This window comes from Schistosoma haematobium, chromosome 1 (assembly GCF_000699445.3).
Source record: "Schistosoma haematobium chromosome 1, whole genome shotgun sequence".
NCBI lineage: Eukaryota > Metazoa > Platyhelminthes > Trematoda > Strigeidida > Schistosomatidae > Schistosoma > Schistosoma haematobium.
In genome coordinates this window covers 56,475,804-56,489,989 of record NC_067196.1, presented here as the reverse complement: position 1 = coordinate 56,489,989, position 14,186 = coordinate 56,475,804, and the positions used below count along the sequence as shown (strand labels likewise).

The window sequence follows — 14,186 nt, the reverse complement described above, 5'->3', positions numbered from 1 at the left end:
TTCAACCTCATCGATGACTTGGGCTTATATGAAAATGTGAGGTCGGCAACTCGTTGGAGAAACAGTCAGACACCATCGCGCTTAGACTGTGTATTCACTAACGAAGAATTCCTAGTCGACAACCTCTCAATCCTGGCTCCTCTGGGAAAGAGCGATCATGCCGTCATAGCCTTCAGTTTTGTCATCAAAACTAAGCTAAGGTATCCCAACAATAATTTGCGTTGGAATTTTAAACGGCTGAATGTCCCAGCTCTACATGACTATCTACAACAGGTGGTTTGGGATGTTCACCCTCAACTCGATGTGGATGGTCATTGGGACTTCTTACTGCACACGCTCTTATGTGCTACAGACCATTCAGTTCCTCAAACGGTTCCTAAAAGCTGCAAGCCACCTACAGTAATCAAGAACCGTACCCTTCGCCTGCTAAGCCGCAAAAGGCACTGCTGGGCGGAATACAAACGAACTAATAACGATGGAGCGTATAGGCAATATAAACATATCAGGGACATATGCACGAAGGCTATAAGAGAAGACAGGCTTCAATACCAAACAAAGCTTATGGACAAATTCGCCTCTAACCCTAGAAGCTTATTCCGTTATGCAGCCTCTCTTCGTCAAGCCAAAACAGGAGTTTCTCAACTGGTAGGTCTTAACGGCCCGACCAACAACGATGGCGACGCCGCTAACCTTCTGGCGGCACATTACTCTCAAACATTTCAACCGGCTGACATCAACTTTACTGACGACAGTTTCATCTGCAATTCCACAGGACTTTCTGAAGTGGACCTAAGCGCTGACTTGGTGTTCCGGAAATTGCAGCACATGAGACTAGACACTTCTCCTGGCCCGGATACGGTTCATCCTGCCATACTGAGGGAGGCAGCCTCAATCCTGGCAACGCCGCTTAGCGTGATGTTTTCTCACTCGCTTAGCCGAGGCAAATTACCGGAAAATTGAAAGTTGGCTCACATCACACCAATTTTCAAAGGTGGTCGGCGCAATGAACCTTCAAGTTATCGGCCGGTGGCTCTTCTGTCATTGCCTTCAAAACTCATGGAGTCCCTGATATGCGACGGTTTAAATGACTATCTACTGTCCTTAAATTTCTTCTCACCCCAACAGCATGGTTTCAGGAAGGGTTACTCTTGTATAACCAACCTGCTGACTGCGGTGGACAGATAGACAAGCATCCTCGATTGCAAGGGAAAGGTTGATGTCATCTACCTTGATTTCTCAAAAGCTTTTGATAAGGTTAACCACATGTGTCTTATCAACAAGCTCAAACGACTAGGTATCAAACCACCCCTAATCGATTGGCTTACTTCATACCTAAAAAATCGACACTTTAAGGTTAGGGTTAATTTCACTTTATCTCAGGCTATGGGATGTCCAGGTGGGGACCCCAGGGCTCAGTACTAGGGCCTCTTCTCTTCTTGATCTACATAAATGATCTTCCTCAACAGGTAACGTCAGATTTATTACTTTTTGCCGACGACGTGAAACTTTGGAGAGAGATACGCAACCAAGACGATACACAGGCACTTCAGGAGGATCTGACTCGACTTCAAAGTTGGGCAGACAATAACAGACTTACCTTTAACACTTCAAAGTGTAAAGTAGTCCATCTGCGACATGTTGCCGACTACAGTTACAATTTAAGAAACTCCTCTCTAGTAGTATTCCGAGTCGAAAAAGATTTAGGAGTGCTGGTACCCTACGATTTGAAGTCTTACGCTAACTGTGGCAAAAATGCCTTTCGAGCAAACCTTGCACTGGTGACATTGAAGCGCATTTTTGACCAGTTTGACGGAAGAACTTTCCACACAATCTTCAATAGTTTCATCCGTCCCCATTTAGAGTACGGAAACATAGTACTCCCCCCTCACTCCAAAAGGACAAGGTCACTTTGGAGCGTATCCAGCGGCGAGCCACGAAATCAGTTCGAGGACTCAAATCTAAGCCTTACGAAGAACGCCTCCGTTCACTAGACCTTTACCCATTAGAATATAGGCGTCTTAGAGGTGATTTATTAATGGCCTATAGTATTCTTAACACTTCTGGACATCCTCTTAAACACCTACTTAAGCTTAGTTCGAATAACAACCTAAGGGGTAACACCCAGAAACTGGAAACACAACATAGCAAGACGGAATGTAGACACAATTTCTACTCCTTAAGAGTTGTCAAAAGCTGGAATTCGCTGCCAGCCGAGCTAGTCCAAGCGACTTCTCAGGAGTCCTTCAAGAGGCAACTTGACCTATTCTTAAGGACCAAGAACAGCATCACATTATGATTTACCAATCTCTTTTCCTCTTTTATTGTTAACATACCTAGGTTCCTGTCTGGAGGATTTGGTGATCCCCTGCTACTAGACACGGAAGCCTGTTAAGCGAAAGCTTCTTCTATTCCGTCCACAACCATTTGAACCATTTGAACCATTTGGGATCGTGAGTGGAGGTTGCGGAGCTTTTGAATGTCAGTGCTATTGCACTAACAAATGTAATTATTAAGTTTAACATAAAATTAACATGTCAGACCCAGGTCATAGCATCAATGTGATTTTTGGTAAGAGATTTCTAATTTTATTTATTCCGATTAGGGGGTCAAAAGCATTTGGTCCCTTTACCATTGAATAGCGATGCAACATTACTGGACTTAATGAAGTCAATAGACTCTATTTTACACATTCCATTTGATAAACAAAGAATAATATACAAAGGTACACTACAACCATACCCACTTGATATATTGTAGGAAGATCTCTTACTGACCCTGATGCATTAATTTCTTCATCCGGTCTCATTCCTGGGTCTAGAGTTATGATTCTTGGTTCAGTAAGTCAGTACAAATAGTTTAATTAGTCTGTTCCGCCAAAGGTTGATAAACTTAATCCAGATGAGGCCGTAAAACTTGTCAAGGCAAAAGACACATCTGATGCAGTCGATTTACAACTAAAAGACCTCTCAAACAAGCTAGATACTATTGTAAGTTCAACTCAAAAGATTTACAAATCATGTTTATTTGATCCTGAATATTTACCTGAGTGTTTTTTAAAGGCATTGTGTTCACCCCATAAAGCCATTTTCTAGAATGCAATAGTTTAGTCGGTTAACTGTTATTATTTCTATGTTTGAAGATAATTTCGGTGTTTGTATTCCGTGTTATGTACTACTGTTCATCGCGACTTCTCACCCGGTTGCACCGATAGTCGACCGGTACTATTTTCAGCTCGTAATTATCGTTGGAATATGTTCTCTTATGCTTACAGAATAAACCATTATCATTTTCTAGGGATTATGTCAGCAACATTTCAACCCTAAATATTAGAACAAATTGAGGGGGGAAGAGTCCAAGTATTTATTAAATGGGATTGTTGGTTTATTTAAAAACTGAAAAATTCGATTAGGTAAATTACTCTTTTAATACCCACTTTTTTGACCTTATCGAACTCTGGTTCATAATCCTTATTTGGTTCATTCTCAAATTTCCAATTGGTAAAGCTAATTTTCATTCCATACAAGCCTGTGTTACATCAAATTATTCGCAAGCTTACATAGTGCTTGGGGAATTATGATTGGGAACTATAGTTCTCAATCATGCGAACCTATAGGCTCTTATTCTGAAGTTCATTTCTCATAAACTGTTCGTAGCCAACATCTGATAAGAGCCTGAAGTCAAATTTGCGCAGACAGAATTTCATCCTACAAAGTAAAGGAAATTGATCAACATTTGAAGATTCTAAGTATCTACACCTGTGCATTGCAGAGGCTTGCCTACTTTGACGTTTTTTATCCATCCCTCTGATGATAGTTTTTATTCAATACTATAAATGTAGTGAAACATGAAATTCTCAACAGTTCAGTTTTTCACCAAAATCTATAAATATATCTTTGGGAAATTTCGAAACTATATTGCCGCGACATCGACACTATATATATATATATATTCCGATCAATGAACTACAATGTTAACCTCATCAAACTGATATACTAATTTCGATAATGTAATCAGAAGACGAAGATTATCAGAACTATGCGATATATTAGCGCAATACATTTCGAACAATCTGATCACACACATACTTGTTAAGAGCATTTATATATAAAAATAAAAGGTCAACTAGACTGGAAACGGGGTAAGAGGAGATAAGGATAATGATGAGAGTAATAATAATAATAATGTAAACACAATTCGAAACCTAATCACTCTGGATAATAAGTCAATATTACCAGGGTAGGTTTAAGGTAAGAACAAACTGTTTTCGAACACACAAAAGTGGTTTAAGTTTTCGTATGGCTAAGGCTTCAATAAACCTCAGTATACACCCTTTTACACTTTTATACAATACCACAAAAGCTGAGTTTAGATCAATCTTGTGACCTGTTTCAATTATGTGTTTAGCAATAAAAGATGATGGATGTTTATCCTCTGCTCTTATTGGGTCACCTTATTGTATTTGTTGTATTTATATGTGTGATCAGACTGTTCGAAATGTATTGCGCTAATATATATAATCTTCGTCTTCTAATTACATTATCGAAATTTATAAAAGGGACTAATTGATATACTAATGACTGAATGATTTTTGCTTCCTTACTTCTGTTACCTTTCATGAAGAAGCATAGGCTGACCATCAGCATTCTCCACCAAACTATGTCCTAGGCAGTTGTTTTCAGTTGCTATTGATCCTTTTCATGTCTGCTTCCAATTCTCGGCTCAGTGTTCGTTGGCCTTCCTCTTTTTCTCGTTTCCCTTCAGGATTCCAGGTTAGCGCTTGCTTCGTGTTGCAGTTTGATGATTTCCTCAATATGTATCCTATCCACTTCCATCGTCTTTCCTTAATTTCTTCCTCAGCCGGAAGTTGGTTTGTTCTCTCCCACAATATGTTGTTGCTGATGATATCCGGTCAACAGGCATTCAGTATCTTATGTAGATAATTGTTTTTGAATACCTGTACATTTTTTATGATGATTGTGTTAGTTCTCGAAATTTCAACTCCATACAGTAGAACCGTCTTGACGTTCGTATTGAAGATTCTGACTTTGATATTGGTTAACAGTTGCTTTGAGTTCCATATGTTCTTCAACTGTAGGAATGCTGTCCTTACTTTGCCAATCCTTGCCTTTACGTCTGCATCAGATCCTCCACGTTCATCGATGATGCTACCCAGATAGGTGAAAGTTTCCACCTCTTCCATAGTTTCTCCATCAAGTGTGATTGGGTAGGTTGGTGTTCTCTGTGTTGTATTTGAGGATCTTGCTTTTTCCCTTGTGTATGTTGAGGCCTACTGATGCAGAGGCTTCTGATACACTGGTTGTCTTCATCTGCATTTGTTACTGTGTATGGAATAGAAGGACTCGGTCATCTGTAAATTACAAATCTAATTGATTCCGAGCTGTCCATTATATTCCATGCTTCCTCTCAGATATCGAGGTCTTCACAATCCGGTCAACCATCAGAAAAAAAGAAAGGGGGAGAGTAAGCGACCTTGTCTGATACTGGTCCTCACTCGGAATGTATCTGTCAGCTGTCCATGCACGATATTGCAGTGTAGTCCGTCGTATGGATTCCGTATAATGTTGACGATCTCAGCTATTCACACTATAGTGCCGAAGAAGTTTCCATGATGTTCTATCCACATTGTCAAATGCTTTTTCATAATCAATGAAGTTGATGTATAGTGACGAGTTCCATTCAATTGATTGTTCAGCGGTGATTCGTAGTGTGGCGATTTGGTCTGTGCACAACCGATCCTTACGGAGTCCGTCCTGTTGACCTTGAATTCGGGCGTCTACTGCATCTTCCATCCGGTTCAGCAACACTCTGTTGAGGACTTTTCCTGGTACTAACAATAGTGTGATGCCTCTGTAGTTCTCACATTTGTTCAAATCTTCTTTCTTTAGTATCTTGCTGAGGTTTTCTTCTTTCCAATCCGTTGGCAGTTGTTCTTCCTCCCAAACCTTCCTGAATAGAACGTGGAGCTTCTTTGCAGTTAGTTTGGTCTGACTTCGGTGCTTCGGCTGGTATATTGTCAGGTCCTGCTGCTTTCCCACTATTGATTTATCTGATGGTCATCCTGATTTCTTCGATCGTTGGTGGAGCAACATCTATAGGGAGATCTGTGTGTGCTGCTTCGATGTCCGGTGGATTCAATGGAGCTGGTCTATCCAAGAGTTCCTTAAAGTACTCTACCCATCTGTTCCACTGTTCTTGAATTTCAGTGATTGATCTGCCTTCTTGGTCTTTGACCGGTCTCTCTGGTTTACTATATCTCCCTGCTAAATTCTTCGTTGTATTATAAAGCTGTTTCATATTTCCTTCTCTTGCGGCTTTTTCCGCTGGCATTGCCAGGACTTCCACGTATTTCTGCTTGTCGACTCTAATGCTTTCCTTCACTTATTTGCTTCTGTGTATTCAGCTTGTGCCTTGAATTTCTCTGCTCTCGTTCGGCTGTTGTTGATTTCTGTCTTTTTGTTCTACCCGTCTTGATTCTTGTCCAGGGTTTTCGATGGAGATCTATTCTTTATGATGATGTTGCGGCACGGAACCTCCTGACACGTTGAAGTTAGGGTTTTTTCGATCTTTTTCAAATTTTCCTCCATGGTAGTTTTCTCATCTTCGAGTAGATATTATAAGGCCTGGAACCTGTTGTTGAGAGTTATCTTAAATTGGTTGAGTTTGTTAGTATCTCATAGGAAGTCTGTACTGGACCTTTGTACTACTGTTTCTCCAGTTTTCAAGTGTTTCTTTAGCTTCAGTTTCCTCTTGAACACAACGAAGTGGTGATCTGAGGTTATATCAGCTCCTCTCCTGGTTCTCACGTCCTCCGTTGACCTACTGAATGTTTTACTGATGTAAATGTGGTCGATCCGGTTCTCCGTGGTGTGGCCTGGTGAGATCCACGTGGCTTTGTGTATGGGTTTGTGTGGGAATATTGTGCCGTCTATAATCAATTTATTGAACACACATGGGTTTGCAAATCTCTTCCCATTTTCGTTCCTTTCTTTTAGTCCATGTTGTCCCATGATATCTTCCTATCCAGTGTTCTTCATTCCAACTTTAGCGTTTAGGTCTCACATTGGGATGGTCAGGTCGATTTCTCAGTACTTCGCTATGATTGATTGCATACTCTTATAGAACTGATCTTTATTGTCGTCATTGCTATAATTGGTGGGTGCATAACATTCATCGTGATACCCTCCTTCGTTTTGAATGATGCCTTGATGATTCTGGATCCATGAGATTTCCATCCTACAAGTGCATTTCGTGCCTCTCCAGAAATCACCAGAGCAACTCCCCGCCTGTGTGGAGTATTTTCTTATTTGTGACTGGAGTACAGCAGTATCTTTCTCGTATCTAACCTTTGCTGTCCATCTTGGGTCCAATGGGTTTCACATATTCCGAGGGTCACCGTGTTGTATCTCCTGATTTCCGTAGCTATTTGCCTGGTCTTCACGGTGTCCCACATTTTCGGGACGTTCCATGTACCTATATTAAATGTTGTTCTGGTTGTTAGAAGGGGCCTCGGTCTCTTGACTTCCGACGAATCTCGGTTTTCATCATGGCGTCCTAATTCTTCCTTGAACTCGGTGGACAGAGTTTAACTAGTTTGATTTGTTTATTCTGGTTATCGTATTTTAGAAAGTTTTTTTTCTACGAGATGTGGTTGCTGACCCCATGTTCAACCCTCCTTTATCCGTGCTTGGGACTGGCATTAGCCATAGACGAGCTACAGGTGGTGTTAATCTCCGGACATACGAATTGCTTATAGGTTGTTTTGGTTAGTTATTTGTATCTTTATGAATTCTATGTGTCACTATTTGTTTTGTTAAAGATCTTAAGTTATAATCCACACGCATTTTTGGTTTACTTTCTACATTTAGTTATCTCAAAGTAATTTTGATAGTTTAGAGGTAACTGCACACGTAAAGTCTACAATTGACATTATGGAGCAGTGCATGCGTACTCTTGAGCTTCTGGACTCTGTTCGGTTGCCATACAATTGCGAAAGTGAACGCGCTTGTCGTAAGAGGCTAGTAGACACAATACAAGTAGGTTTTAAAGTAACGTTTATCTTTATCGAAGCGGTTTATGTTCTTACCTTTTTAAACCGTGATTCCAAACAGAAAATGCTTTGTTGTCGTTATGGTCAATGGCACACATATAGTGGCGTTAACTCAGCTTATGTAAACGTTGCTCCTCTTCAAACTTTGAAAAACTTTCGGTTTCTTATGTATGAAAACATTGAGATATCTATTCACATTACCTTTCGTACCAACAAAATGCAGTGTAGACCTAATGTTCACATTAAAACATATTTCAGTAGAAGCACAAGTAAGCATCTTACAAATGAATATTCGAAATCCATATAGCGGCCATATCTTTACAAACATTTTCAAGTATTATGTGTTCGATTATTAGTTTCGATGGTAATTTACTCTGTTGTTATAGACGACCTTAGTCAAATTCACTTCACAGACTCTTGGAGCTAATACTGTCCAATAAATTTTAAGTTCACTCATTGTACTTATATATATGGACACTACTACTCAAAAGACGAACGAACCTTACTTTCTTTCCTTTTTGTCGAAGGATTTCTCGCGTTGATCCGTTCTCGAAATATAAGCTTTGTAAAGTAATAATCATATGAAATGATAAAAAAATTTGTTAGTGTTCACTTGTTTTTCAAGTATATTAACCAATGTAGTTTTCCTTTTTATCTCTTTATTTCTTGATTCGTTCTTTCGAAATATTTTTCAGGAGTTTCTTGTACAGGCGGACAAGTTGAGAGCTGAATTTTTAAAGCTTATCAAAACATAACACTGATATTTTCTGTGTTAATACTTCTGTAACATAGTGTTTACTACAGTACTACTTTTGTCAGTAACTTAAAAAATAACATTACAGTTTGTTATACTTGTATTTTTCCTCTTCAATCACAAAAATGACTATAAGCAATCAACAAGGGTAACTGTCATGGAAACAAACGTGACAACTGATCTCAGTAAAAGCGGATAAAAAAGATGAATGATTTCGTTGCATATTTTTCTCCTCTACCCCACCATTGGATTTTCAGTCATCGCTGTAAGGCAGTAAACCTGTACACGAAAATAAAACAAATTTATTTAAGTTTGGAAGCTAAATTTATACTGAATAATGAATTTACGCTCATCTGAATGTTTACAGTTTATTACGTGATTTCATCGCAGACAAAGATGTGATGGAACTGAGAAAGGAAATTTAGAAACATTCCATTGCGAGAAACTATCACACGTTAAGCATATGGTATTACTCTTTGGTTAAAGTATAATTGACGGTTATGTTGAAAAAAGTCCTATTACCACAGAAAAGATATGTTAAGAATTAGTATCCGAACCGCATTCATAGTTATCTTCTCAAGAATGTTTCATAGACTTGATAAAGTTTCTTAACAAGGTTCCCAATGTCCTATTGTCTAAGTAGCTTGATGCAACATACACAAAAAATGTAGGTAATGTATGGCACGATACAAATGATTATCGTTCCTTGTTATCAGACTTCAAACTAGTGATCAACAAAAAGATGCTGAAGAACGAGCGAATAAAGTGTATTAAGTGGCACCATTTTCAGCACTTAGAAGTGGATAATAAGTGGATCCGTCCTACTGAAATGAATTAATTCTACGACGTTTAATCTTTTCTGCTATCTCTAACATTAGTTATACCGTAGAATTCAACTAGGAAGCTTGCACATTCTTGAACTTTCTATATCAACAAAAAATGACTTCGATTACTTCTTTGACCTTGAGTATATGTTCTTGATATTTACAGGGTATCAAATATACAAGAATTTCGCGCACCTCATACTTACCATATCATTTGGGTATATTAGAGTTGTAGGTTCTGGTAATGTGTAAACAAATCTTTCGATTTTTCCACTTGCTTCAAGGTATATGTTTTTACATGACAAACATTCATCCATATTATTGCTAGCTTCAACACTTCGATAAAGACCGATTGATATTGTTCCGGTACTTGCCAACTCAGCATGAAATAACTGACTGAAAGTCAGAATTTTCTGTAGAAATAGAAAAAAAACATACGCGTGATGTCTTGTGTTACATATTTACTGGCAAATTTCTTTGTATTTGGCAGTTCGTACAACATGTCCCAAGAGGCATTAGAATTTTGCCTCGTACGAGATCAGTACTGAGATCAAATTTTATACATAGGGATTTAACCCCTGTATTAGTAGTATGAATGGCGCTGTGATTGACTTCTATTCACTGTATGTCTCTGTACAAAACTATACTTAAGTAAACAGTTTATTATTTCTGTATAATATTATGATAAAATCCAAGTGATCTTCATGATATAATTTACAAACATGGTCGCTGTTCTCGATCGAAATAAGATAGTGGAATTCCGTGCGTATTGTTTTCACTATTGGTTCGTCACGTTTAATGGTAATTCTTGAGCCAAAAGATCTTTATTAATAGAATTGGTCTTTACGTCATTTATGTTCTCTGTAGATTAAAAAACGAACACTAGGTTGAGGTTGTTTAGACTTTAAACTAATGATTTTACTGTCTTATATACTGGAAAAGCTAATTCGTTCCTCCCCTCTTATTGTACAATAAAAATATATTTACATTTATTACCTGCGAAGCTAGATGATGAAGTTCTTTATCCAATTCCATAAGGGGTATTAAACGAAGTTGGGATAGCCGAACAGCAATCGCTTCGCCTGTAAATTAAGTAAGATTACAGAGCTCTTTACATTACTTTCTAGATATAGGAAATAAAGTAAGATTCTTCCAGTAAAATTTAAAATTATCCATAACTTAGAAAATCGCCTATTATGTAGCCCATATATGTCCTTTGTCTATCGGCTAGTAATTTACTCGATAAGTAAATGGACTACTGTATTTGCTAGAAAAGCGTAATTATATATTTCAGGAAATTAGTTGTATTTGTTAACTGTAGCAATTTAATCTCTTGATATTGTAAATAGTATTTATACAGAAGATTCGTAATTTGTAAGTGCTATTCAGTTCAATTTATTCAAAATATGGCTGCTAATCAATATAAAGATCAGTATATTGAGACAGTTTTTATTTACCTCTGGTGCTTAATAAATCCCCATCTATCATTGTCTTTATCCTTGCATGGAATTATTTTATCATGTTCAATTATAACAGATGGAGAAGGGGGAAGTTGTGAAATGCCTCTACCATTGATAAAGTATAGTTTTCACTTGAGAAATGGGAGAGACAATTTGAAGCCTAGCAACATAAGTTGATTGAGATATTGACTGTGTAGTTTTCTAACTTCCGGTTTGTAATAACTTGGTAAAATTGAGCGTGAGCTCAAAATCGTTCTCTAGATTTGACTATAGACAGAAATTCGAAGTAGGTCTCATCCAAATGTTTTTTTGTCATAATAGTTTTGACTGACATTAGTAAGGGGTTGCATATTAGCTATGTTGTTCGACTTACATACACTAAGTCCTAGGTTCGAGGCTCGCTCTACCTATTTCGGTTCGGGCGAATGGGTAGCATTATTAGCCGTGACACTTGAAATACCAGGGAAATTAGTTAGCTTATTTATTATTATCAGTATGGGGGTTGTGGAGATTGTTCGCACACTGACGGTGGCTGTTTGAAATCATAATCAAAATTAATAATTTCTAGAAATCATTCCAGTTTCTTACGATGGCAGTGACGCAAATGACGTTATTTAAATTTCTAGTCCTTTTAACCAGAAAAATGTACTTAGTGTGATTCATGGATAATCCCCATCTAATGGGTTACAACTTCTACTTATTCCCGTAACATCAACTGAGTCACCATGATGGATCAGTAATGCTTCGAAGGTAATTATGATCGTTTCTTAGTAGTCCACTTGTATTCTCGACTTTCAATGATCATACTTTACAAGCATAAGTAGACTGTAGACTTAGCTTTTGATAGACAGAAAGATGTTTTTCCTATGCTACAGGTGACTCAGGTAGTACCTGTTATCTCAATACGGAGGTCAGCCTCACCTATTATGACTACCCATTCGAGTTCATATTGGCTAGAACACTTATTTGATGAGGTCCAACCGTGCTGAGCAGGTATGCTAGAGGTTAATGGGACATAAAGCAGCAAATGTAAGGTCTGAGGGTGAGGTCGTGGTTTTGATTGTGCTGAGATGTCGGAGTAAGGTGTAATGGTGACTCTCTTACAATCAATCTCGATTATGGTTAAATTTTGTCAAGCACTTTATTAACTCACTTAACGGACAATGTTATTCGACCAGAAACACTTCGCATATTTCTTTGTACTGTTATAATCACTATCTTGTCGGTATAAACGTATACGCTTGATCACATGACATCCTACACAAATATCTTTCTAGCTTAAATATCGCTCGATGAATCATTCTGTTTCCCTTGTATATATGTACTCGAATCCTACTGTTAGCTTTTGCCTTGCCTAGCTGTGCCTTATTCGATTTGACTATAAATTTGCTTCTGTATTTGATTGCATACACACATTAGACTCTTCTTCAAATCTGCTCGATGAGCTTATAACCTTGTTATTTAGAACAACATATATAAGCGAACAATATTATTTCTGATTAGATCATCAGGCTTTACTCTAATATGTAGTAGTATTTATATGCACGTACGAAATTATTAAACCACATTGTTGTCTGCGCTATCCGCTAATAAACTGTAGTCGCCACTTCTTATCGTCTGATTTTAAACACCGTTGGGATTTATATAATAACAGTTATCAGTGTGACTGAATAACGAAGCTAAGCCACTACGGTGTTTTCTACGGATAACCAGCTCTAAGAGTGTTGCTTTCCTCAGAAACAAAGGGGGATTAAGAAATTCTGGCCTCAAAACACCACGTCTCACTTTGCTCAAAGGATTTCCGTTCCTGAAGTTGAGTTCTGGCTAGTACAGAACTAATCCCTCTGAACGTACCTACAGAAAGATCATAAGTTACCGCTTTCAAGCAGCTATAACTCGGACTCTGGAGTCACGAAACCATCACTACTAACCTAGTTTCCTTCTCAAGAACAAATATCTTTTTACGATTAGGTCAACTGAGAAGTGACACTATAGCACCTTTGCCTGAACTCGAGATTTTAAATTGGTGTATTGCTTTGGGCAATCAATTTCAATTCGCCATTTTTCTAAAGGTTTCATGCTACATCCAGTAAAGGTGGGTTGTTTAGACTTCAAACAATTCTTTAAAGTTTCACTATCAGATAATCTCTAACATGAGCTTTAACAAACAATAATCAACTGCATGAATTTAAGATTTATACTGCCTATCGCTTATCAGTAAATTTTTTAAGACATTACTCAAATCTGTCCATCAACCATGAAGGTTTTGATATCTCAAAAAACAGTACAAGTTAAAATACTAAATAGAAAGATTTATTTAGTCAATTTAACTCACCTGTTTCAGTTTTATAGCTTAAAAAACTTTTTACATTTATTTGTTCATTATCTGCTGTTATATAGTTAGAATCTGTCTTCTCTTTCAAAAGTTCTGCATCATTAAATATATCATAAATTACATTCTTATTACCTTCTACATAGCAGTCACTTGATTGACGTGATCTTGTTTGTCCATCAAACTGGGATATATTTCCGCTTAAACAGTTCTTCTTTAAAAATGATTTATTGTGTTCATTATTCAGAAAATCAGAGATAGAACCAGTAGTTGACAAAGTATTTTGTACTTCACTGGAATATAATCGATTACTTTCGTTTTTATCATCAACTTGACTTGGTATATTACCAGTTAGATAACCTGGAAATGTCAAAGTACTGACTGGTTGTCCCTTTAAGCCTGGAAAGAAACCACTATCTATAGCAAATACCTTTTCTACTTCATGACCTGGTCCACCGCCTAAAATTGTCTCAATAAATGTTATTACAGTCGGATCGAATAGTACCTGAAAATCAAGTGTAATGCAACAACAGTCTGTAGGATAAGTAAGGAATAGATAGAATTAACTATTGCTTTGCTCATACTATTTATGTTTAATTAAACGATATGGTATTAAGATATTTAAAACCATAGACATAACAATATTTAGTTCGTAGTTTCAGTTAACCAAACTGTATTTCAATAACTGCGTAATGCAGTCTTTAAAAGTGGAGGGTATTTTCAGTTTGCTGGTATTTGATCTACCTTC

General features: G+C 37.6%; 2 protein-coding genes across 4 annotated transcripts in view; one reads left to right on the top strand and one right to left on the bottom strand.

The window, feature by feature from the left end:
* Nucleotides 1–1,747: 1,747 nt before the first annotated feature.
* Nucleotides 1,748–8,917, top strand: BAG1_1 (BAG molecular chaperone regulator 1). 2 transcript variants are annotated; one of them, XM_051209141.1, is made up of 7 exons: nt 1,748–2,502; nt 2,539–2,568; nt 2,603–2,722; nt 2,762–2,837; nt 2,880–2,987; nt 7,887–8,054; nt 8,764–8,917. In XM_051209141.1, the coding sequence occupies exons 4-7, from the start codon at nt 2,823–2,825 to the stop codon at nt 8,821–8,823; spliced, it is 351 nt and encodes a 116-aa protein (XP_051074571.1). In that variant the 5' UTR covers nt 1,748–2,502; nt 2,539–2,568; nt 2,603–2,722; nt 2,762–2,822; the 3' UTR covers nt 8,824–8,917. The 2 variants fall into 2 exon arrangements, with proteins under 2 accessions (XP_051074571.1, XP_051074572.1); XM_051209140.1 differs by having other exon boundaries at nt 1,748–2,568; nt 2,758–2,837; nt 8,764–8,906.
* A 41-nt stretch (nt 8,918–8,958) lies between these two features.
* Nucleotides 8,959–14,186, bottom strand: part of SLO1 (Arl3p interacting protein) — a 40,999-nt gene continuing 35,771 nt past the window's right edge. The window contains exons 8-13 of one of the 2 annotated variants that reach the window (XM_051208460.1): nt 13,787–13,943; nt 13,574–13,749; nt 13,442–13,534; nt 10,643–10,728; nt 9,853–10,059; nt 8,959–9,101 (exon numbers count right to left, since the gene is read on the bottom strand). Coding sequence is in view for 1 of the 2 variants with exons in the window: in XM_051208459.1 (XP_051074569.1) it covers nt 9,057–9,101; nt 9,853–10,059; nt 10,643–10,728; nt 13,442–13,534; nt 13,574–13,943 (801 nt within the window). In the remaining variant the exon portion in view is untranslated. Of the gene's footprint in view, nt 9,102–9,852; nt 10,060–10,642; nt 10,729–13,441; nt 13,535–13,573; nt 13,944–14,186 lie in introns of both variants that reach the window. The other variant, XM_051208459.1, reaches the window with a different exon arrangement.

Excerpts from the sequence above, each read along its gene's own strand:
- BAG1_1 (XM_051209140.1), top strand. The coding sequence starts at position 2,532 with ATGTCAGACCCAGGTCATAGCATCAATGTGATTTTTG. Across the intron at positions 2,569-2,602 it reads TAGCATCAATGTGATTTTTG|GGGGTCAAAAGCATTTGGTC; the intron begins GTAAGAGATTTC and ends TATTCCGATTAG. Across the intron at positions 2,838-2,879 it reads GAGTTATGATTCTTGGTTCA|GTTGATAAACTTAATCCAGA; the intron begins GTAAGTCAGTAC and ends GTTCCGCCAAAG.